The 26,179-nt window shown below is 37.0% G+C and overlaps 2 protein-coding genes across 5 annotated transcripts in view; both read right to left on the minus strand.

Annotated features, from left to right (window-relative positions):
- Positions 1-26,179, minus strand: part of LOC145908051 (uncharacterized) — a 161,810-nt gene that overhangs the window by 38,556 nt on the left and 97,075 nt on the right. For 3 of the 4 annotated variants that reach the window (XM_082995225.1, XM_082995223.1, XM_082995224.1), the window contains exon 1: positions 19,453-19,741. The exons of the other annotated variant lie outside the window; for it this stretch is intronic. The gene's annotated coding sequence lies outside the window, so the exon portion shown is untranslated. Of the gene's footprint in view, positions 1-19,452; positions 19,742-26,179 lie in introns of those variants that run through there. 4 annotated transcript variants of the gene reach the window in all.
- On the minus strand, positions 11,564-12,898 carry LOC145909643 (uncharacterized). Its single transcript, XM_082997002.1, has 5 exons — positions 12,825-12,898; positions 12,540-12,662; positions 12,290-12,483; positions 12,149-12,241; positions 11,564-12,088 (listed from the first exon to the last, which is right to left on the minus strand). The coding sequence occupies exons 1-5, from the start codon at positions 12,896-12,898 to the stop codon at positions 11,952-11,954; spliced, it is 621 nt and encodes a 206-aa protein (XP_082853128.1). The 3' UTR covers positions 11,564-11,951.

A 26,179-nucleotide genomic window follows, 5' to 3' on the forward strand; every position in this document is an offset into this window, starting at 1 on the left:
ATTTTACGTCAATTTATGGAACTACTTTGCTTCGTAGGAGTAGGAACAAACATAATTTCAGATGACATCATTAAACATCACAGAGTATATTTAGTTGTAGCAGGCAAATTTCGAGTTGTAAGTTTCTGATTGGTTGTATTTTTACCCACAATGCAGTATACTTAATGGAACATAAAACAAAATTTGTTAAAGGATGCATATTGGTATTTCTATCAAAATAAGTTTAGCGGCGGAAAATGTCCACTTGTCACAAGTGGATGACAAGCAATCAGTGATGCATGGGGGTCAATTTCGCGGTTGAATGAGCCTATGCATGTGCTGTTGCTTTGGCGAATTCGATCCAGTTTTGGAAAGTTTTAAGTAGAGTTTTGGGCGTTTTAAGTCAGGTTGCTCCGTGGTAACGTGTGTTGTATAAAATTGTCAAACGGTTTAATTTTGTGGTAATATCTGCAGAATAATGAAAGACTTGTCTGCGTTGAACGGCAAAAAGTTTTGTATGGTGTTTCAGCTACAGTGTTTGTTTTACATGTTGGCCAAACAAGCGTGAAGAAAATTCCTTACTTTCTTAGGGGCATCTCTAAAATACGCGAACCACGCGAACCACGCGAACCACGCGAACGACACGTTAACGAAAACTAATAAATTATGTCATATTATTGTGTTTGCAAAACAAATTAAAAAACAAGGAACGACCACCGACCCAAGTTACAGTAACGAATAAATAGCAAATTTTCTGTGAGTTCAACTTAAACATAGAAATTTCATAAAGGGGTTAGAGGTTCGCGTATTTTAGAGAGAAATTGGTTAGCGTGGGTAACTTGGTGACAATACCGAGAGAGGTTCGCGTATTTTAGAGAATTTGGTTAGCGTGGGTAACTTAGTTACAATACCGAGAGAGGTTCGCGTATTTTGGAGAGAATTTGGTTAGCTTAGAACGCGAACAACTCGTTGATGAAAACCAACAAATTATGTTATTGTTAAATTTCAGTTTGAGTATATACCTAATTGTGTTAGCATAATGCCTCTGTTTAATGTGAGCAAGTTTATTAAAAATACCAGAAGAATCAATTTTGCCTATGCAACATTTGACAATTATGAGTTCGTTGGACTTACATAAAACCCTCATCAGTTTCTGCGAATACAAAAATAGCTGTTTATAATATTTTTCATAGTTCAACATTTGCAGTAAACAACACAGTTTCAGTCTTGCAAAGAAATGAAGCTTATATTTATTTTAATGGTTTAGGATGCACATCAACTGAAGAGCACATACAGGCGTATTTAAATTACTTGGTTTAAACTCAAACACAAGTCCGCTTATTTTCATTGTTGATTTATTTCCGTGACTTTTTTTGACCAGATTTTTTCCCAATACGAGCTGGTGGTTGTTTGGTTACAAATTGGCCATCAGAAGATGTAATGATGTTGCTTTTTTCCTTTGGCACGTACTTAAAAAAGTTGTCACAATGCTTGTTCTTTTGTAAAGAAGTCATTGATGTCCAATTATCAATTGATTTCTGAAAGGATTTGTATGTTGGATCAAGAACATAAGGTCCAATTCCACAAATTGCTCGTTTCACATCGGCATACATTGTGGTAACTAGTAGGGATGCACCGAAAGTTCGGTTTGCCGAATTTATTCGGCCGAAACTAAGGTTTTCGCAATTATTCGGTTTCGGCCGAATATTTCTGCAAAATTCGGCCGAAACCGAAACTTTTTTACTGCATGTAACGCTGATACGCGAAGTTTAGAAAAGGTTAGAATCCTTGTTTAAACTGTACGAATGTGTTGGTTAAAAGGATAAAAATCAAGTTATAGCAGTAAGAAAAATCCCCAGTATTCTTTATGAGCCAAAAAAGGCTGTACGATAAGATTAGATCCAATCCAGCACATGTTTTGTTTAAATTTATTGCGGTGAAAGAGATGATATACCAAAATTAGTTTCGGTTTATTCGGCCGAATTAATTCGGCAACTTTTGCCGAATATTCGGTTTCGGCCGAATAGAAAAATAGCTGTTTCGGTACATCACTAGTAACTAGATCAAAAATGAGGTCAATAAGATCAGGTAAGTTGTGTTTTTTCCAATCTGCTGTAACTTTTAGTACATTGTTGGCTGATTCATTGTTGTTATTAGTCCATGCTTTTCCCCTTTCTTTGATAAATGGCCAAACATTATTTTTCAGAGTTCGCAGAATCCGATTTTGTACATACAGCTTTATCAGCCTTGTTTATAAACTCTGTTTCATCAGCAGAATTCAGAACAGACATGGTAAGTCCCTCCAATGCTTTCCTGTTCTTTGAATTTAGTCCAATTCTGTCTCTGAGGTGTTTTGTTAAGTTTTGCTTTACATGATTTAGGCACAAAACATGTCTTGATGCTGAAAAGTTATCCAAAAATGACTTATGGATTGCAGTTTCATCATCACTGCCGAAGGTCAACAAATGAGCACTGCCAAGCAAAGGTTGCAAGTGTGAAAAAAATGATGAGTAACTGGTTATTGTCGATTGCAGGTGAAGATACATAGGCCCGAAAAAAATTGGATGCTGTTTTGTTTTTGTTGACAAAATGCTTAGGTTCTTAAATACAAACGCTGTTAAATAGATTTTTCCAAGATTGTATGTTTTATCAATCCCGAGAATTGTATTTCCCGAAAAGCAAAAGCGTTTAATATCTGTGAGTTGTTGTTGTGTATACAAAATAGATGAAAATGCTTGTTTTTTAGAATACTTGACCTCCTGAACAAATGGATGCAGTTGAATCATGTTGGTTACATGCAAATATTCATCTGCAGCATTTCCTATGTGTGGTGTAGGAGCGGATTTCTTTGAGTTGTATTTAATATTGTGGAGCTGTTGCAGATTTCTTGGCATAGATGCTATATTGCTGTAATTTGTTTCCATTTTCATGGCTTTGATGTATGCCTTTTTGGGAGGAAGATGTTGAAGATATGATTTGAGTTTATGTTTTGTTTGATTTTCTGTCCTAATGTACCTTGTTTCAACTGTGTTTGAATTTCCATGCTTCATGTGCCCAGGAAAAGTACCTTTGTATTCATAGATAGCAATCTTGTTCTCATCCAGCCACGTGATTTTTCGTTTGTACTTGCTGTCTTTTTTTAGCTGTGAATAGTAGCTTATGACTGCTATTAGTTCTTCTTCCAGTGGTTGTGGTTTAATTTCTGTAAATATTGTTTGCCCATCATATCTATTTTTTTCACAAAATATTCCTTTTCTTTTGTATATTGCTTTCATTGTTTTCTTGACAAAGTACAGGTGAGAAATAGAACCAAGTAGCCACGCCCCGCAGTCGTCAATGTATTCAGAATTTTGTTTATTTTTCCTTTTTTTCATGTTTTCTTCATTATTTACTACAAACCATACATTTTCTTTCTTTCCTGGCGGCACATTTTGTAAAGGCTTGCAACTAAATTTCTTTATTGTGTAAATTTTTTCTTTTGCAGACATAAACATTTTGTTAGGTAATGGTTTAAACTGTGAAATATCTGCATTCATGTTTTCATTTATAGAGTCATCTGAACAATCTGATTTGAATGAAGTTTTACTATCTTCAGGTAATGAATTTGTCATACTTTCTTTCTGTGAAGATTGATATAATGTGTCCTTACAGGTTTCTTGGGATGCTGAAGCTGAACTTTTGCTATCATGTGAAATATACATGTCCAACTCATCTGAATCTGAACTACCTGCTATTACAATTGGTGCCATTTCATCTAAATCATTCACTGGACTTAAAAATATGAAGTGGTTTGGATTGAAAGTATAGTCGGAAAATTGAGTGCAAGTCCACATGATTGTTCCCTTCGATGTAGTAAAAGATGAACCATGGCCTTTTATTTTCCTGGTGTAAGCCGAACTTCTTATGTCTTGTGGTCCAATGCTGGGCATGAATGAGTTAAATGTTATGCCCATTGCTGAGCTTGCTGCATAAAGATGGATAAAATCAGCAAATCCCCCAACTTTCGCAGCACTGTGGAAAATTTCGGTGTAGGATGGTGTTATAATTCTGGAGTCTTGGATTTCATCTTCAAATAACAGGTGATTGGTGTCGTAGTACCTTCGGTTTTCAAGAATTTCCAGAGCAGTGTAATATCTGATTAGAAGGTGGTGTTTTTCAGAACCATACAGCATGCATGATAAGGAGCGATAAAAACAATTACCATCTCCTAAAGTTGACAGTGGTGTGTACTGTTGCAGTGTTTGGGGACAAAAATTTTTCAATATCTGTAAACTGACTGCATCAATCTCCTCATTTGATTTTATTTTTTCTGGCATGTCTGGCTCATATGCTAATAGGAGCATGATTTCCTGAGCAACATGCATACATTGTGTGGTCTCGTTCAAAACTGCTAACGAGAGCCTTTCTAAAGCCTTCCTGTAGCTGAAACAACCCTCATGGAAGCAGCAATGTCTGCAATAAAACTTAAACTGTGGGTTGGACCACTTTTCTTTTTGATAGCTGCTAATTGGAAGACAACTGAAATGCACCCACTTATGGCATTCATCGCACTGAATGCAATCTGTTAAACAATTAATTTTGCAGTGTGCACACAACCACATACTGCACTGCCTTTATTTACAAACTTCTTGTCTGAATTCTTTTGAAAAATTTTTTTTCAATTCCTGGCAAATTCTTGATACTATAACCTGTAAATATATTGTAATAAACACATTTTTGGCATATGATTACATTTGTATCGTCTTCTCAAATGGTTTAGGAATCATGTTAAATCTATGTCATTGCAATCTCTAGGAGTTGCGTTCCAAGTGAACATCAATGCTCGGAATGACCAAGTGTTTCAATATATCTTGCAACAAAAACGCTATTTTAAGATGTGTACTTACTCAAGGAATATGCGTTTTTTACACACACTGACCTACTTCTTCTTAAACACACAACCTCTCTTCGTATTGTAACTAAATTATTTACGCTAACCAAGTTCTCTCTAAAATACGCGAACCTCTTTTGGTGTAACTAAGTTACCCACACTAACCAAATTCTCTCTAAAATACGCGAACCTCTCTTGGTATTGTAACTAAGTTACCCACGCTAACCAAATTCTCTCTAAAATACGCGAACCTCTCTTGGTATTGTAACTAAGTTACCCACGCTAACCAAATTCTCTCTAAAATACGCGAACCTCTCTTGGTATTGTAACTAAGTTACCCAAGCTAACCAAATTCTCTCTAAAATACGCGAACCTCTCTCGGTATTGTAACTAAGTTACCCACGCTAACCAAATTCTCTCTAAAATACGCGAACCTCTCTTGGTATTGTAACTAAGTTACCCACGCTAACCAAATTCTCTCTAAAATACGCGAACCTCTCTTGGTATTGTAACTAAGTTACCCACGCTAACCAAATTCTCTCTAAAATACGCGAATCTCTCTTGGTATTGTAACTAAGTTACCCACGCGAACCTATCTTGGTATTGTAACTAAGTTACCCACGCTAACCAAATTCTCTCTAAAATACGCGAACCTCTCTTGGTATTGTAACTAAGTTACCCACGCTAACCAAATTCTCTCTAAAATACGCGAACCTCTCTTGGTATTGTAACTAAGTTACCCACGCTAACCAAATTCTCTCTAAAATACGCGAACCTCTCTTGGTATTGTAACTAAGTTACCCACGCTAACCAAATTCTCTCTAAAATACGCGAACCTCTCTTGGTATTGTAACTAAGTTATCCACGCTAACCAAATTCTCTCTGAATACGAGAACCTCTTTTGGTATTGTAACTAAGTTACCCACGCAAACCAAATTCTCTCTAAAATACGCGAACCTCTCAACCCTTTATGAAATTTCTATGTTTGAGTTGAACTCACAAAACATTTGCTATTTATTCGTTACTGTACCTTGGGTCGGTTGTCGTTCCTTGTTTTCGAATTTGTTTTACAAACACAATAATATGACATAATTTATTAGTTTTCGTTAACGTGTCGTTTGCGAGGTTCGCGTGGTTTGCGAGGTTCGCGTGGTTCGCGTGGTTCGCGTGGTTCGCGTGGTTCGCGTATTTTAGAGATGCCCCTTTCTTAGCCCATGTGATCGGCGTGAAGATGCCTTGGTAACTTACTGGCGCCGTAGCTTCACTTAACAGTTTGGCTCAACACTAGATACGGTAAACTGGAATCTTCTGTCCACCGTAATCCATATTGGACATAACTGTCCCTGTACTGTCGTATCTACCAACTGATTTAAACGTTTTCACAAACACTTTTACTTCCCGTATGTTTGCTCAGTTTCGCTTGTCACAGCTACCAAAATATTTTAATACTTGTAGTCAAATGGTTTGTAAATTGTTTACATAGGTTATTTGCGATGTCACAATTAAGGTTATAAGTTGTGAGCAAACTATTGAAACAATTCATGTCTTGATGCCACATATCCAAAATGTTTGCAGTGGCAACATATAACCACATTTGTAGAATGGTTTCATATCTCCGTCGAAACTCTTTCATCAATTTTTCGCGGCACACACAGTTTTCGAAACATGTTAGATGCATTATTCTGTCAAGCTGTAAAGTGCTCTATTCGTTCAAGTAGACAAAAATGATTGCTTTCTCATTATGATTCTACAAGGGAAGTGAGAGCTCCCGAGCATCTGGATCCAAACACAAATTACTAAACACATAAAAGTATCTGAAAACTTAACACCTTTCGCGCGAAAAGGTCACGGACAGCATGCTTTCGTCTTAAATGCTGAAGTCAGACACATTCTTATTTCAATCGGAATATTGCTTTCCTTAAAAGCAGAGGTCGGTGTTGTGACAACCAAGACATGCACACCCACAGCCCCCAACAACTACTGTAACTGGAACACAGACAGTCATTATCTCAGTGGTATATATGTTATAATACTTAATACATAAAAGACAACGATTTACATGAACTTGCGTTTCGTGACATAGCACCAGATTTCCATAGCAATGCATCATATTTCAAACTTCCCTAACTCCCATACCTCGTTTATCTTCTGATTCTGTATTGGTTGATTCATGGTAATGGGCGTGATGATGATGATGATGATCTTCCACAGTCTGATGCAGATGTTCATGATGATGTACGTCACCAATATGTTGGTGCAGGTTCTGGAATGGAATAAGCAAAAGTTACCAAACACACTAATATTATTCGGCCAAAAAAAACTGTCACTCACAAATGATTTTCTCCAACCCCTACCACCAGTACAGCTAATCCTAATAATCAAGAACAACAAGCTTACCTCGGCAACAATGTTTTGTGGGTTTTCTCCTTCTGTTTGTTGTTCGTCCATTCTTGGATTAGCAGGTGTAGCTTTGTATCGCAAGTACAGTATAGCAATATATCACACATACATAGCCTACAAACTGTGAGAAAATTTTGTATGCAGTTAAGATGTAACAAGGATGTAAATTGTTTCTGCTCTAGTTCATTGTTTGCAAGTAATTACACGCTGCAAAGGAGGATCATAGAAATGCAACACTCTGTGTTACATCACCACGTTCATTATTGATAGTGGCGTAACAATGATCTATATTCGTAACACTTTTTTTCGAATGCCAATGTTGCTTGTTACTGATCAGTTCTGTTATTTGAAGCGTGCTGGTAGGGTAAAATACTGGTTTGCGTCAGTTATATTGTTTATTTACCAGTTTCAGGAAATAATTTTAGCTTAAATGTTAATGTTCTTTTGTTGGCTACAAATTAAGCTGTCATAAGAAAACGTGACCAGCTAAAAAAACAGTTGGTAAGTGGTTGCTAGCGTTCATTGTTGGCTGTGTTGTTGATCGTAGAATTTTTATAGAAAACTGTCGTTACTACCTGTGACGTCAAAGGGAAAAGGAGTGTTTCAACAAAAGTAGGCTCTACCCTTTACTTAGCCCTCGCAGGCATAGGCGTCGATTTAGGGGTGACTGGGGTGACATGTCACCCCTCACCAACAAACAGGGGTGACAACATATGCATTGTCACCCCTGGATTTCGTTTAAATTAATAATTATTGTCAGAAAAAACACATACATTATACTATGCGTTAAGCTAGTTTCAAACGACCTGTATTATCACCGTCACAATCATGACAAACACAAGTGCCTCGTGGATTGTTGCATACCGCAGCAATTGTTGTAGCATAATGGTAAGAATCGGCATTGTTACGTAATAGGTTTATAAGTCTGCAGCTTGCAAATATTATTGCTTTTTTTGCACATAGGTTTATAAGTCATTTTATAATTACTACATCTGCATTAGACCGAGTGAAACAAAATGTGCCGCTTTCAGTAAGGGGTCCGTAATTAGTGTTTAAAACTTGCTACAACGACATGATTCGGTGTAAAAATAAAGTGACACGAAACGGAATTTGCGTCGTTTGACTATGTTTAAGGCGATACGACTGACGAAATGTTTCTGGCGTGTTTCTAAAACCTGGAAAAGTCACCCTTAATATTTTACAAAACGTTAAAAAATCGACGCCTATACTCGCAGGCCAGGAGTTCAGAGTCTACACTCCTATGCAAAATGTTCCATGCATGTGTGCTTTGAGCAAACCTTGTTTACCCATGCGAACGGTTAAGTTCCTGTCCATATTATTCCGCAATAGACATCAAACATCGCTACATACACGTGCCAGTAAACAATATTACTAAAAGTAGACAAGACATTTGCAAAAGTTTTCCGAAAAAGCAGTCATGGCCTACGGGAGCTAGGTAGTTGTCTAGCAAATACCTATGCAAGGCGACCAATGTGCTTGGAAATTAATATCACATTGGAAACGAAATCGAATCGCGTGAGAAAACAATTGGCAGCATCTGTGTACTTTGAAATGAGATACATCGCCCTAAACAAAAAGGAAAAACAGGGTTCCGAACGTCAATCACGTGATCTGACTGTTTCTGTTCCAAATATGCCATGTCACGTAGCTGCGTAACATATGTGTAGGTTTATTATCCAGTAGAAAACATTCCTGTCAAATGTTCTCGCGTGCGCCTGGATGCCTTTCGTCTACTATTGTGGTTCGCGTACCACTGGTTGGGAACCACTGGCGTAGATGAACCGCCAGAATAACAAAAAAAAACTTAAATGAGAAAATGTCCTGTTGTTCATTTTTTACACAAAATTTCCCATACTAAAAGTGCCTGAAGGTCGCTCAAATTTGCCTTAGCAACAGATCGTACATCTATGCTTATTCAACCTTAACATCGCCACCCATGCATAAGTAATTGCATTCGCATGAGGTTATAGTGCAAACTGCTCACCTCCGCACTAATATTGTTTGAATCTTCAGCCATTCTTGCTTTAAATAGCAGGTTTAAAGTAAAAATATATTACAGACATACAAGATTAAAAGTAATCCAAACTGTACGCAGAAATCGGTCACTGTTATATGTTTGTTAAAAAGGTAAGCATTTCCAACAACACATCTGTCGTCACAAAAGATCTGATGGAAACGTATTCCACGCCAGTTGCCCGTTGCTAGGCAACAGTAATTTACGGAACAAGGACCTTAGGGAATTTGACACTGATTTGCGGCAAAAGAAATGCTGAAAGCTTTGCCGCTTGTTTTTAGCTATTGGGTACCTTTTTGTGTTGTTTACATAGGCTGTAAACTTTTCATTATATAATCACTTCACATTTTAATCAGGTTTTGTGTAGTCATGCTCGTGTCCAAACTATTTTGTCAGCACGACTGATTTATGCTCATGTTTTTGGATGGAGATTTTGGTCAAGATTTATTCACGTATGATCAATTGTAATTTACATATTTTCTTGGATTTGGTCGAGTATAAAAACAACTTTCGAACATTAGATATTGACGTTTTCATCTTAATGCCAGGTTTTAATAAAAATATCACGCGTGATGTACATGCTTTAGTTTTTGAAGCACAAATAAAAATCGTAATACAAGAATAGCAACGCACACAGACACAGTCAAGGCCCGTTTACACACGAACACAGTCTGGCACAGCACAGTCTGGCACACACGGCGTTTACACTACTGGAATAATCGAGCACGACTACGGGGATTTCCCTGATATAAACACGAAACCGACAAGTGCAAGTGACAAGTTACGTTGATAATTTTTAAGGATGTCAGTCTTGACTTGCATTTCTCGGCCCCGCCAGCGTTATTATAGGCACAAATTGAAGTTGTTGCTATTGGCTGTACATATTCTTCAACAAAGAAGACAAAAGAAACAAAAAAGCGTAAATTTTGGATTCATCCACTGCTTAAAAAAAGGAAAACTGAAGGTATGTTGTCTTAAAGTCAATTGATGTTTGTTGGCGCTGCTTAAACTTTACCTAATCAGGCGAATACCACAATCTCGTGCGAAGCATGCGAATCTTGCATCAGCCATGGTTTTTCACCTATTTTCGCATGACGGCCGAAGTTTTTGATGAACTATTATGCAAAATTGCTCCGGAGATAACGAAACAAAATACACATTTGCGAGAACCAATATCAGCTGGAGAAAGATTGGCTGTTACTTTAAGGTAAACAGACAAGCCCAATAACATAAAAGAAATATATGCCTAAAATTGTCCACCATGGCTTCAATCATTTCAAACTCTTTTTTAGATTTTTAGCAACAGGAAACAGTTACACCAGCATTGCTCATTCATACAGAATGCACAAGTCAACAATATCAAGGATTGTACCCGAAACATGCAAAGCCTTATGGAATGTACTGCAGCCAGAAGTGATGCCTCACCCAAAAAGAAGACAGTGGATAAAAATCGCTGATGAATATGAAACGTTTTGGCAGTTTCCTCATTGTTTGGGGAGCATAGATGGAAAGCATGTGCTCATTCAAGCACCATCCAATTCAGGTTCACTGTACTTCAATTATAAAAAGACATATAGCATTGTGCTATTGGCGGTTGTGGATGCTTTATACAATTTCATAATTGTTGATGTTGGAGCTTATGGCAGACAGAGTGATGGAAATGTATTAGGAAATTCTGCATTTGGAAAAAGTTCAAGAGGTGACATGTTAGATTTACCTACCCCCACTAGTTTATCTGGATTTGCTCAGCCTCTTCCATATGTATTTGTTGGGGATGAGGCATTCCCTTTAAGATGCAATTTGATGAGACCATTTCCTGGATGCAATTTGTCACATGAGCAAAGAGTCTATAACTATCGGTTGAGCAGAGCAAGGCGCATAGTGGAAAATGCATTTGGCATCATGGCATCACGTTTTCGGGTGTTTCACCGGCCTTTGTTAGTTCGGCCAGAAACTGTTGATGACATTGTTAAGGCATGTACTGTTTTACATAATTTTTTACGACGCAAGGTAACCCTACAGTATGTTGAACCAAACACCACTGATTATGAAAACAAAGATGGTATAATTGAACCAGGACAATGGCGTGCAGATACCTCACAGTCCACTGTTCTGCAACCATTATTGCGTACTAGAGGAAAGCATTCAGCAAAAGCTGTAGAAGTTCGCAATGATTTTGTGAAGTATTTTACAAGTCCAATGGGAACTGTACCATGGCAAAATGATGTTGCAATGCTGTTGGTAAAATTAGCAGTAAACCTTGAATGTTGGTACCATTTTATTTGAACAGCAGTGGTAAATCACAAGTGTCACAGTTCTTCACTACAAAAATACATCACAATAAATGTAAAATCATGTTATAAATGTGGTTTGATATGAATGTAGTATTATTGAAAGTGAAAACTGAAAACGTTTAGGCAAGCACAACAAAGAACACTGCACTGCAAAGAAAATGCATACCAATAACATGGTCATAAAGAATTGCAAGAAAGAAAGAAAACGAACACAGTTTTGTGTTTGCTTTGCCATTTTGAGGTATCGTACAATAATACTCTTAAGTTTGTAAAAAGTCAGTCTTATGCATTGTAGTTACCATATGTACAAGTGAAAAATGTAGAATATGTACATACAACAAAAATCATGCATGCTGGGCAAATATAATTACAGCTAATTGTTTGGATCATTCAAAGCATTGTGTATACTTGTCATTATTTCTGTTCGGACTTGTAAATTTTTATGTTGGGGAATGAGTTTTGCCTCTTTCGCCATGCAAGCAAAAAACATGTCATCACTGTCTGCAGGCTCTGTCCAATATAAAATATTTTTTTAAAACTTCACAACAAAATCTAAACAAATGAAAATACCATTTGATTCTTTTAATTCCTTTAATATCTTGTCCAAACTGTCATCATTGTTAACTTGTTTTCTTTTGGCGCGTTTCGATGTCCCCTTCATTTCTAAAAAATATCATTGTATTGGTTGCCACAACAAAATCCTTTACAAACCTTTCGTAGACTGTTGACATTGGATGTTATTCTTATTATCAGTTGACTGGCTTTCTGAAAAATTTGATTCTGTATTTATTTCAATTATTAAGTTTTCATCAGCTGGACTGGTTGAAATGGAAAGCAATGAATCATCCTCTCTATCATGGGTGAAGTCCAAAACTGTTTCTGTAGATTCCATGTTGGATTGTGTGCTGCAACACAATTACTTTTTGTTTTTCTTCCAATTTCTCAGGTATTATTAAATAACCTTCGTGGTTTTACAAATGGTTCCAAAAAGGAAAGAACCTTAAGCAGATCCCAAGTATGTTGGGTTGTTGCTGCAGAACCAGACTTTGTTTTCCTTTCTCCCTTATGTATTTCTGTCGAAGGGCTTTAAAGCGTTTGCAACAATTACACGGCCCATCTTTATCTAAAATAAATAGTACAGATTTGTCCAACATGAAATGCCGTAAGTATAATAAACATACCTGTTAATCCTAATGCAATTGCTACATTTTTCCAAGCATTTGCTTTTCTATCTCTATCTCGGTACCCCTGCATGGTTGTGTTGTACAAACATTCATATTTTTCAATTTCAATTACCAGTTGCTCATCAGTAAATGACATTCTATACAAGTTAAATACAGCCTATCTGCTGTTGTTGAACCTCTGCCTGCACCCATCTTGGAAAACCATTATATATTTTTTTTCACAGCAGCATCCCGCTGAGGCGCCGTTCCACACATCGCTTTGTAATGAAGTTACGGCACCATTTCACACGCTCAAAACAATCGATCACATGTCAAACGCGGTCACATCACACAACCACAACTAAAATAATATATGTCCTCTCCTTTCAAGCAGTCGCCTTGCACTTTCGCATCAACGTGTGCCGAAATGTGCCCAACTGTGCCCGAATTTATGCTCGTCGAGCAAAAGCGAGCACATCCCAGCACAGACCGGCACATCCCATCCCAGCACAACTCAGCACACGCGCACAATAAAACAAACACGGAATCGTCTGTAGTGTAAACGGGCCTTCAGTAATGTTGGCAATATTTGTCAAGCACTCGGAAAGATCGAACGTCGCTCATAAACTGTTCATCAGTTGGTCTCAGTCGCATTTTGAGGTAAAGCCAACGAACATAGCTTGATACCCTCGTGTAAATCCCAGGTTTGTTTACGTTTCCACAACCGATTCACAGGTGCTTCTGGCAAAAAAACTACCTGCAAATGCAAAAGTTAAAACAGACATCGAACAATCGCAACAACAACAAAAATTACAAAACGTTGCATTCTAAACTAAACAGGAACGCAAGAGGTGTTTGATAGATTAACTTCAAAAGGCAGCATGGGTATTAAAAATTGTTGTTCTCACCGCAGCGCACATCATGGAGTGCTTAAGGTAGTCAACACCGAGCAGTCGGCTGCAATTCTCGTTGGGAAATATGCTCACTGGCGCCTGCTGGAGGCAGGGTGGATAATCCATGGGGTTAACTGCCGAACAACAAGCATGTTGTGATGTGATTCTTAAAGGTTGTGGTTGGCAAGACTTTTGCAAGTTTCGTCAACACCGCATCACAGTGTTCGTTGTTGTAACTGACAAATGTTATATATGCCGACCGTAGATTGAATGCGCTGTACTATGAAATTGTACCGGCAGAATACAGAGGTTAATTCATAACGCGCAGGTGTTAGAGATGATTCCATATCGGTTTGTGGAAGGATTTGGGAAAAGGAACTTGAAGATTTCAAAAACCCTTAGTTAGGTGCAAAATACTGAAGTGAATGACCTTGAATTAGAGGCCAAAACCTAAATTCTTAAACAGACATTTCAAACAAGACATGTGTTTATCACCAGTGCTGTGTTACATGATTATAGGCTGCATCGAATGCATCGCCTACATTGGCAGGCAGGCGGATGGAAAGGCAATTTAGAAACGTGTTTGAAGTTAGTCCAGCGTTCCGTTTTATTCAAAAACCCTTATCTAATGACAAATTCTTTCTCTGATTGGCACTCTTTTGCAAAAGACTGACTTTTGTATTGTAAATGGTACACAAGCTTTCGCGATTTTCCTTCGCTTCGTCAGGTGTAAATAAACACAATGCGATACAAAAAAACAAGCGCAAGGCGGTCGAAGAAAAAAGGCACTGTAAATGATAAGCAGCCGTTAGTTGGCGTCGTCGTGTTGCTGCATCGTTCCTGCGGCATCGTCGTGTTGATAATGGCTCAGGAATCCCCAATCTCTGTTGAGCCCATCTTTGATGGCATTGAAGCGGTTAATGTGGTGTTGCTCGGCCGTCTCCCTTGCTGATCTTGATTTATCTAATGACGTAACTGTCGATAAACATCTGATAAAGCGACTCATGCACAGAAAAACATAAAAAACTTACAGTGTCTGGGACCATGAGCCCCCCACCCAGATATCGAGATTGTGACGAAAACTGGTTTTGTCCGAGAAGCAAACATGCTGGTCGCACAAATCGACTGCAACCATAGAAATAAGTTTAAAATAAAACACTGATATCTCCACATGATATTTAATAACTCCTTGCTTCGGGCGTATTACGTTTACGTTGTGTAAAAACCAAGACAATGCATTCTAATGTGGAATGAACCAGGAGCCTTGTGAATTTATCTTACTTGAATGAAACGCATTGTCTCAATTTAATCAACGCCAAGTCATTGGTTGTACTCGAATGATAGGAGTAGAAAGGATGTCTGTAAACTTCTTCAATATCTAGGTCACGTGAATCCTCTACGCCCCTGATTGGCTGAATTGGAGTCCGTCACGGTTGTAGTAATCGCCCACCCGAACGATCGTCTCATTGGTGAACCTGTAACCATGGAAATGGTTCCCATGGTAATTTGTTTTAACTCTATGGCACTCCACACCAACAATGAAATTGTTTAAGACCTTATTTTGTGATATCCTTATGTACAAATTGAACTTGATAGCTGAAAGCATTATTGTTCAAAGGAGTCCTGTGGACCCCAGGTGGAAAACCTTGTCGTAGGAAATCAAACTGAAAATCGACACCAAGTTCTCACAACGTGCACCGAAATGCAAACTTTTTACGAGCCTGGATCTGTCTGGAACTTTGTGCTAATTTATTCCATCACGAAAGAACTTCGGAAATTACTCACGATTTCGAACTGGATTCGACACAATGTGCGGCTGTGAGGACGTAACATCTGTTGATGAGAGTTCCTCCGCAAGAGTGAGGAGTGCGACCTCTTAATGGATACTTCTTACGTATGGAAACCTGTAAGAATGACAAAAATACCTCGTACACTTGATGTAAACACGACGATATTAAGCTTATAGTGGTTTTAACCGGTGAAAAAATTACTAGTAGGGGGAAATTATGGGTTTGTGGGTGATTAGTCGGCACCGAAATATACAAAAGTAGTTACAAGATAAATATTATCATCTGTATTCACTGTGTGTCGTGTAGTTATTGACAATTGGTCATGCCATGTGGCCGAAACAGTGAAAAAAGGATAACAGATATAGCGAAAAACCAATCATTAAATTCTACATTTAAAAATTTGAATACTGGTGGGAAAAAGGGATTCCGATTAAATTTAAGATAGGAAATAAAATGAAAAATGGTTAAGAACCAGCACTGTTACAGACACACGTGCACATGGAAGTAAGCTTTTATGAAAGCCGGCATCTGACTGACAGCGAATATACGACATGGATTTAAATGAGCTCTCCTATAATTGTACGTTTCTACATAACTTTGCAAATCTCCCATAAAATCATTTACCTGCAACGGCTGACTCCCGGGGTTGGCGTTGACCCCTTCCACTATTCTCAATCCGTCTTTGACCTCAGGACAGAAAGCCGGAACAGGAATATCGGTGGTGGCTCCTTGCAGTTTGCTACCTGGGAATATACGAACAAAATATACTGGCTGTTGATAAGACGTTGGATAAAGTTGACAACACAAATGACACGTTTGACCGAGTTGTGCATCCCCGTAATAAATTGTGGAAAACTTCGTACAGCTAACCTAAATCTTGGTCTGTTAAAAGCCGAAAATATTCCGTCCTTTGCGAGTTGTAAACAGCAATGTGGTTGGTTTCTCTAATGGAAGGCAATCTTCTCGTAATTCTAAACAGCAGAGAGAAAAGAGTTAACATTGTTGAATATTCAGCAATTATAGTATTAGAAGTATTGAATATAAATTGTCTTTACGCATCACAAAGCCAGATATCTTTTGGTAGAAAGCATTATCCATTCTTTTCTAGTTACAAATGCATTACTTTTTCGACCCAACATTTAGGCATAGGCAATACATATATATATTTTGCACTATATTGTTTACAATAACAAACTAACGTAAGCTTACGGTAAGACGTAGGTAAGAGCTCCGTTATAATATATCATGATCGATATGGTGTGAATACGAATGATGATTTGAAACTTAGTCCCTCTGCTTAATCTTGCCCTGCCCAGACGACAAAAGGGCCTTGCACTCCATTCATTTCCAGTTGGTCCGTTCTTGATGATTAGCTGTGTGTTACATACAAAGCGAAACCATTACAACCAGCAAGTTTATCCAATTCAATGTTTTACAGTATGATAGTTTGTATTATCAAAATCTCCTGATAGCAATATGCCCAACAGAAACACATTCTACTTTAATTAGAAACACATTATATTCGAATAAGCTATACTTATGTTTAGAAGCATAGGCGATACATATACATATATGAAATATATCAATTGAAAAGCTTGTGAAATAACGATTCAGGATTTATTACAGAACTTGCTACAGTAAGTTAAAAGTTCGTTCAATTTATTGTAACCTTTCCCACCGACCAATGGCATATTTAATTTAGAATGGCTTGACAGCGCCGTCTAGCTGATGAACCAAAAGAAGGCACTAAAACATTCGAACTTTTAATTCTTGCTGATTCTTTTTGAAAATGGTTTATTCATGCCAAAATAATGTTTTTGTGAAGTACATTGTTAGTTATCTGACTTAATCTTGCATGCCTCGTGTTGTGACACAAGTGACCTGGAGTAACCCCAGCGGACTGTACCGTTACAGAGGTGGTTTGAGATTCTCCCAACTCAAGAGATATGTTTGGGTAATAGTTTGCTTATCAAGCTTTTAACGGTCGTTACATCGCTGCTTTTCTATGCCGTGTAAATATGTTTTCTATGTCGTGTTATTTTATGAACAATAGGGTATACCGCCACTGAACCGCAACTCACAGCTAGGGTTGAGGTAAGGAAAATGTATAAACCCCTCCGGACTCGTGCAAGCAAAGAAAACTTTGGGAAATGCGTGCAGAGCATAATGGATTAGCGATCCATCGCCTCAACCACTCGGCCACCTCGTCGTCCAAAACCTGTTGTTAAATGAAATATTTCTGTGAGATTCGTTTAAAAAAAAAATGGTCTTGTAAAAACTACGTTAGTTTGGTTTAATATTGTCGGATACGATAAATTGCACTTACATAAACTTGTTAGATAGTTTCCCACATCCTTCGATAGTTCAGTTGGTGCGGCGGTAGAGTTTATCACAAATACATCTGAAGTACACAGCATTTTAGGTAAAAGTAGTTTTGAAAAAGAATGCATTAAACTAACTGGTATTACAGGATATCTTTCTTCCTGAGTATTACAAATGCCTTCACTATCTTTAGTAAATGGAAAGCATGAAAGCTTTTCCATTCAAGGTTAGCAATCGTTACAGGCGTAAACAAATTTTTTGTGCTGATTTGGTAAACTTTGCCCATCTTAAAAAAGTACAGTACATAATAAACGCGCTGTGTTCAGGTCGCAGTACTTTAGACAATCCTGTCTATACACTGTACTTTGTTATAATATTTAGTAATGTTTAAGTAGTTTTAAGGCGCAATTACAAGCTTTGTTAAATGATGATTTGTTTAAAATTATTTCATCCTGGTCAATTAAATGCCTTGTTGGTTTTTGAAACTATAAAACTGTCAAAATCACAACAAAAAATTCAAAAAAACACACAAACCGGCGCAGTCTCAATCAATAATGTTGGTAAAATTTACCAACAATCCGATAAGATCGAACAAAGCTTGACACCCTCGTGTAAATCCCAGGTTTGTTTACGTTTCCACAACCGATGCCCCAACTTGTGATATACCAGATTGTGTGATGGTTTATGTTAAGGTCAACGCATGACAAGAACCCCCACTGTTAGTGCTGTCGTTCTGAAAAACAAGATTGGAAATTGTTTGCGGAAATATGTTTAGATAAGCAAGAATGACTCGATTTAACCATACAGTAGCTAAAGTGGAAAAAGAAAATTTCCACTCTTACTGCAGTAAACATTGTCAGGTTCAAACAGCCAAGTAGGCGACTGCAATTCTCATGGACGAATATGCTGTTTGGCCCCAACTGGTGGCCATTTTTTGCTGGACGTGCTGCGATTAATTGGAAAATAGTGATTTGTTCATTCTTCTAAAAATGAAATGCGATTGTTGTTTTTATTACTTGTAGCTTGTTCAGTGTTAATACATAAAGATAAAAGAAATAGGGTAAGTTTGTACAGCGCTGAAAAGTTTTCAAGTAACATGTGCTTTGTATAATTTCATCTTTTAGCATTACCCCAATAAATCAATATATCCAGAAACATAGAAAACTTCCTGCATCCCACATTCTCCAACCAGATATTCCATACTCATATTGTGATGAAAACTGGTTTTGTCCAAGAGGAAACATGCTGACTGCACAAATCGACTGCAAACATAGAAATAAGTTAGTAATGGAACAGAAAAGTACATGATTTACATTTGAATAAAATTGTGATTGTGTACTAAAATCCAAGCTGACATACTGATTATATGGGAGAATATTCGAATTCGGAAAAAGTGAGATCTTGTGTAGAATGACATTGTCCCCGTAGACTTTTCACTTGAATGATTTGCAACAGTATAGTTGGGAATGATCACATAATGAGGTTTTCCTCTTCAATAATTAGGTCATATGAATCCATTTGATTTGTAGTAACCTGTAACCACCCACCCCGGGCCCCAATCGCTGGTCTCGTTGGTTAACCTGGCACCATGGAAACAGCTCAATAATACTATTTGTTGTTATATATTGTTGTTTCAAAAGATAATCAAAAAAATATCAGCAAATAAATGCTCTTTATGAAACAGATTGCAGACAAGAAACACTTACATTTGAGGTGAATTTAACACAATGTGAAGCTGTAAGAAGGTAATGTCAAGTGTGGGGTTTACAGCATCTTAAAACATGTCTCCAATGTATGGAAACCTGCTGAAATTAAAAACGTAAATTATTTTTCTTGATGTTATGTGAAGATCACATATATTGCACACTTGCACAGAATGTCAAAATATAATCAATAATATTATTAATTAATACTTCATTATTTTGTAACAATTAAATAACAATGACTTATATCAATGGTGGGGAAGGTCAACAATAAAAATATAACCTTGTCTCAGACAATTCATAAAATATCATTTATGCAAAACTTTTTGCATTGATTAAAAGCAAAACTGCTTACCATATGTTTATTATCTTTCATTGTCATTTTCTGTTATGAGTAAGATTGCATTCTACCGGAGTTTAACTTCTAATATTACAATTAGGGTGTTTTTCACCCAGGATGTCCTTGCAGAGAAGTATTGGTGTTCACAACAACTCCATTATTTCCAGTCGTTATTTTCCAATCCTCAGGTTGGCATCGCTATGACTCTGCAAAACATCACAGATATTTAATGATTCTGCAAAAACATCACAGGTATTTAAAGGTTTCCAATCAAAAACGCTTATGTTTGTAAAAGAGTTTTAGATAAAGACGTTTTTCTTGATGGTTCTTTTGCTTTTGACAATAAATTCGAGAAACAACAACTACAGTCAGACCTTTTTAATCTAAACTGCTTTGTTTCATCAAATATGTTTTAGTCTGCATAAAGAGCCATCCAGCACATACTTTTATTAAATTCCACTTAACAAATGTAGAGGTCAACATAAAATCAAAAATGTGTTTGCTCTTTCTTTATTAACAAAGTCGTTCGAACCTTTTTTGCACAACTACAAGGATTCAATGTAGGGCAGGCATGTTGTTGACCTTGTGAAAATTAGAGGTCACGACATTTTTTTTTGTGTTTGTTTTGACCACACAGGGATTTGAATATTCGTGATGTTGCATTGGTGATGTTTTATTCTTCAGTGCAACCTGGTGGGTAAATGAAAAATGAAAGGTTTTGGGACCACTGGCGACCCGCAACTAGAGTACCACTTCAACTTGGCAAATCTCAAACAAATGCATAATTATGACTGCCAAACATAACATGGTTTTAATGTAATAAAACAAAAAAAATAGTTGTCTAATAATGCTACAAGAAATTACTGTTGTAAAGTTTATGTAGCAAAATAATGTTATATAGGCATAGTTACACACACTTGTGATAATATAGCAATATCAATACCAAGGAAAAAGTATCACATAAGTTTTCTATTTCTTTCATTGAAATTTACGTACAACAAAGTTAAATACCGCTTGTGGGGCAACCCAACTTTTTTGCTTGCGACCTCTTTTTCAGATCAAAATTTCCTGGGATTCGTTGTGTTGGTCAATCATCTAATTCAGTGACTCTGGACCTCTGTGTCCTGGAATATAAAGCAGTCAGAAAAGTCATTGACCTCTTTGATGTTTTGATAAATCTGGTCCTGCCAAGAATAAAGTATGAAGTGAAAGTCACAATGTGTTTTCCATATAACCAGGTTGTTACTTGCTTCTACTGTTTTGCATATATGCATGATCATGTTGTAAACAGAAGAAACATTTGATTAAAAATAAGGGTTTATAAATCACTTAGAGTGAGTATTTGGAGTTTGTGGCAGACTCCCTGACAACGCACCATGGATGGGCCAATGAGGTTAATATTCATGGCATGCCAAGTGAATTAGAAGTTCATACTTCAGTACTTATCCATGCGTTCGGGATTGGCTTGCGTTGCAAAGATATGTAAAAAAGACAAAGGTTGAGGATTTGTACAAATTTACACAATAAAATTTATGTAATGATATAAGTAATGTGGCGGTGCCAACCCAGTGGTCCAAGATAAGGGCAACATACTCTGGTTTACAAGTACATAATTTAAAAACACATGTTGCTGACCCCTGCTGCACTGACACTGGTTACGAACCACTCGTCTAAATTTGAAAATTCTCCCAAAAAATCAGCTATCCTTTGCAAAAAAATTCACAAGCTTTGCATATAAATATAATTCACTGTGACATGGAGTCCGACGGCACCACTGGTTTTAGCTTTTACATGGACATGGGGTTTCACCTTGATTGGCTTCGGAGGTTTGCACCCAGTTTTTGTGGAAATCTTCGACTGGTTGTTTGGCGAGAAAGATTGTCAAGAGCCAACATCAAGCTGCACTGATGAGATCTAACAGATCAAAACATTCGCCCAGTCGTCTAGTCTGCAACTCACTTAATATGATTTCTGTTGACAAAAGTTATGAATTAATTTAGTTTGGGGTCAGCATGATGACTAGGACTTCTTTCAGTTGTGTGGATTAGTGATGTTTTTGGAGCTGACAAGATTGGTCTTACTAATGTTTTGTATTCAAATTTACAACAAAATTTATTCTGGGATTATATTTTTTATTTGGATTGACTCGAGGATTCATTTAAAAATAAACCCAGCAACTAACTTTTAAACAGAGCACAATTCAACTTTAAGTAAGTATTTGTGTACAACAGAACAATACAAGACATACACTTACTTCATGTTCATTAACCAACATATTCTCTCGTAACTTGATTCATGGACGTTGTCAGTTTGTGGGAATTTCACTCTTCATTTGCAATGAGATTTCTTGCATTTAAAACTAATACATTAAAAAATCAGATATTTTGGGACAGTTGAAGTTTTAATTTTATTCCAAGACCAAGTAGATCCGTCTGTTACGTTCCTACATGACAACATTCTATTCCACAAACAACCCCTGGTATTCTTTCTTCTGAAAACTGGAATAAAAATGTCGGAAAACTTTCGTCTCACTTTCTGCTCCAGACATATTTCACTTTATATATTTCGCAGCAATTTTATTTACAGTAAAAAACATTTATTTTGAACAAATCACAAAAAAACACAAATAATTCTGGAAGTCGCGTGTTTTGTTTCAATCCGGACCACTGGAGTCTGCATCGGATGAGAGGAAGGAATATTTACTGACCAAACCCCTTAACTCTCGGCTGAAAAAAATCACAAAACTTTTAATTGCATCAAAATTAACAAAACCATGTTTTAATGCAAATATAAATTAAACAAATTCTTACCGGGTTTTCCAGTTTTTTAATCTCTTCTCTCAAGACTCGAATAGATTCGGAATCGAATCCGCATCCATACAGCAACAACTCCTCATCCACTTTAGGGAGAATCCGACAAATATTTCCAACATCTTTTTGTTCAAACTTGTTTTCACTCAGGTTGAGAAATCTCAACTATTTAAAATATAAAGATTGGTCGGAAATCTTTGTTTCAAACTTTTTTTGAAACAGATTTTTTTTTTTGAAACCGGATTAAAATTAACTCCATGTTTTCACTTTTGATTAAAAAAAGTAAGTTTTATAAAAATATCATGGATTTAAACAAATATTTATTCTCAAAATAATGAAAACCAACCTTGGGTTCCATCTTCATAATCGCTTCACAGATCATGTTTAAAGTTTCGGAATTAAGTTCGCATCTCCCCAACCTCAGCCACAAACCGGGTTCTCGAATCCGTGGGAGGAAATCCGCGAGAGCGAAAACATCCGAAATCTTCAGTGGGATTCCGCTTAAATACAACACCGGAGGAGAGGAGAGGGCGATTTCATCTCTAAATATTCCGTCAACTTCCTGTAAATCTACGAGGAAATCTGAAACAGGGACAAGTTTATTAAAACAAACATGGCGGAAGTTTCATTAAATCACTAAAACTTTTTATTGCAAACTTCAAACAAGATTTCTTCACTTTTAATCGGATTCAAACAAGACAAGATCCAACAAATTAATCAAATACAAAAACCTAAAGTTACTGGAAGGAAAACATAAACTTTATCCGACAAAAAATATGCGACCTTCCTTTAAAACTTTCAACCTGAACATTTTTATTCCATTCTCTTCTATAAGAACAATGGAATTGCGACGTCACAATACTTACTGTGACGTAACAGTTACGTTTACAAACACGCATCACACAGATTGGAAATAAATACTAACCTCGTAACTCGTATCTTTTTAAATAGAATCCACTAGGCCTTTTTTCCCGCAGGTATTTCGAAAGTTTCTTCAACAACTTTTTCGCACGTTTGTCTGAAAATAACAAGATCAACATTTACGGCAAAAATAGAAGCCATGTATTTGGATGGGAGAATTATTTAAACTCCCAATGTGCGTTTTCCACAAATATAACCTGCGTATATTAGATGCTTAATGAGATGTGAGACTTTCGAAACCACGATGCCCGTTTACCCAATATAATGGTAACTTGTAGTGGAAAGTATGTGAATGTTTAACAGCAAGCTTTTCGCGTAAAGCAACGTTGTGTAACAAATTGTAAACATGGTTTTGCAAATCGTTCAGCATTTAGCTCAAAACCACGTGAGAATGGTAAGGTACGTACATGGTTAAGAGTCACAGTTATTACACTTGCAGTTGATACTAAATTTGCACCATTTTTAGGCAGGGGCAATTTAGGCGATCCCTCCCTAGGACATATAATAACAATGACAAAACGATGCAGTGGCAGAAAAAATATCGTCCAAAGCGCAAGCTTTGGATAGTAGCAAACCTTGTCCTGCATGTTTTTCTGTGGTGGAATTAGTAGAAACTGAAAAGTAAAAATATGTTGTTTAAAATGTTTGTGTTCGTCATCAGTGCAAGACTGACTAATTGCAAGAAAGGCAGACAGGGTCAGTCAATGGAGACAAGTGCAACAAAACAAATATGTTACATAACAGCAGCATCTTAACTTTGGCATCAATTAGATGGTCCCAGATTTCTACACCTAAATGCCTTGTATTACTTTACTGGTTACAGATGTTACAGCAAAGTTTTTTTTAACTGACTACCATGCTTTTGATCCTCATTGTTAAGTGTGGAGGATGCTGGATCACTGGAAGCAGTCTTCACTGAGGTTGATGGCAAGGTTTTTGGACTGGAACCACTTCCATCACCTGTAAAAAACAATCAAGGTGATAACTGCAATTTAATGACACTTGTGTACACCATAAGGGTTAACCCAATGCGAAGGCCTTACTTGATAATTTTGACAATAAATCTGCTCTGTCTGTGGGAGTTCGCCAGTCAGACTTTACAGCAGGGATGCACAACACGAATGGCATATTTGGTTTGCCAGTGGTTTCAAAGTGGCATTCACGCCAGTTTTCATTCATAGAATGTGGAAATATGTATGTTGTTTTGAATACATCAATGTTCAGTCAAGCTCTTTGCAAACAGGTTTTAACTTTATAAAAATACATTTCTCTTTGAGTTGTGCATCCTGCTTTACTGGGAAAAGGGGATTTAATTCAGCTATGCTGTATTCATAGGCTAACCACTGCTTTAAACCACAACGGGAGTCCATTTCAAAAGCAAATCAAAAAATAGCAGGTTTGGAGCCATTGAGATCTATAAATATTCTTACTGACTGCTTCAGGTACAGCAACGGCAAAATGTTTAAAAAAAAACATAATAATTCAGAGCTGCAGACAGGGTGTACAAGCACTGTTTCAACCTATGAGATCTCATCAGTGCAGCTGTTGACTGTGGCACGGTGCTAGCTTTTTCCAAACCATCGGTGGTTTGTCTCTGTTGTTTGGTACTCAGTATAGGGTACCCAACGGATCGACGTTGACCGAAAGGTACCACAAAGTGGAAATCAGTGTGCCCGCTAGTGTAAAAGCTAGCACAGTGCCACAGTCAAAAGCTGCACTGATGATACATCATAGGTCGAAACAGTGCATGTACACCCTGTCTGCAGCTCTCAAAATGTTTACATATGTGAAATAATGTTATATTCATACCATTTGACAATTAATTTTAAGTGTCCAAAACCACAGGTTTATGCAAAACAATGGATATAATAAATACCAAAGAATTTATGTTTTACAAAAATGGTAAACTTCGGTACTTGCACTAAAAATCAGTTGAGCAACGTGTGTATATAGGGCAGAACTTACTTTTTACGTGTCCTAGCTCACCACCATCTATTTGAGGTATTCTGGTTGCCTCAAGTTCAGCTGCAGCAGTGGAGGTTTCACCAGCTGTAGAAACATGTGTTAAAAAGCAGAAGCAATATGGACTGGGTTACTGTTACATCTTACCAAATTAACCAAAAACCTAAGTAGATAAAAAAAATACAGCAAACAAATAAAATGTAAGGTTTTTAAAATTTGGTAAGACATTTCTGTTAATAAAGAGTATGAAATGTGTATGAATATAAATTAACATACATACTTTTACATTAACAATACATGATTGTTTAGATTAACACACCAAATGGATTGAGCTACTATGGCATGCTTACAGCACTAAAACGTTACACAGCAAGTAACAGCGGCATCATAGCCAAGCCTGGTAAAGCTTCTTTTCCTGACAGCTCAAGATATAAAAAAAGCACTGGAGTTTGAACTCATAACCTAGTTCATTAGGAACCATTGTTCTACCAACTAAGCTATGAGAGTTCCAAAAAATGGAAACACCCAGTTTGGCTGTGATGTCACTGCCAAGAAGCAGGGAAATAAAATTCAAAAATTTGAAAATTTAACCTTTTTCTGCATGTTTTGGATGTTTCTTTGAACGTCTTGAAAAAAGTCTCCCAAAAAAATCTGTACGTTTCTTTGTGGCAGAATTGGAATAAACTATAGAAAAGCA

This window comes from Ascidia mentula, chromosome 7, assembly GCF_947561715.1.
Source record: "Ascidia mentula chromosome 7, kaAscMent1.1, whole genome shotgun sequence".
Classification (NCBI taxonomy): Eukaryota; Metazoa; Chordata; class Ascidiacea; order Phlebobranchia; family Ascidiidae; genus Ascidia; species Ascidia mentula.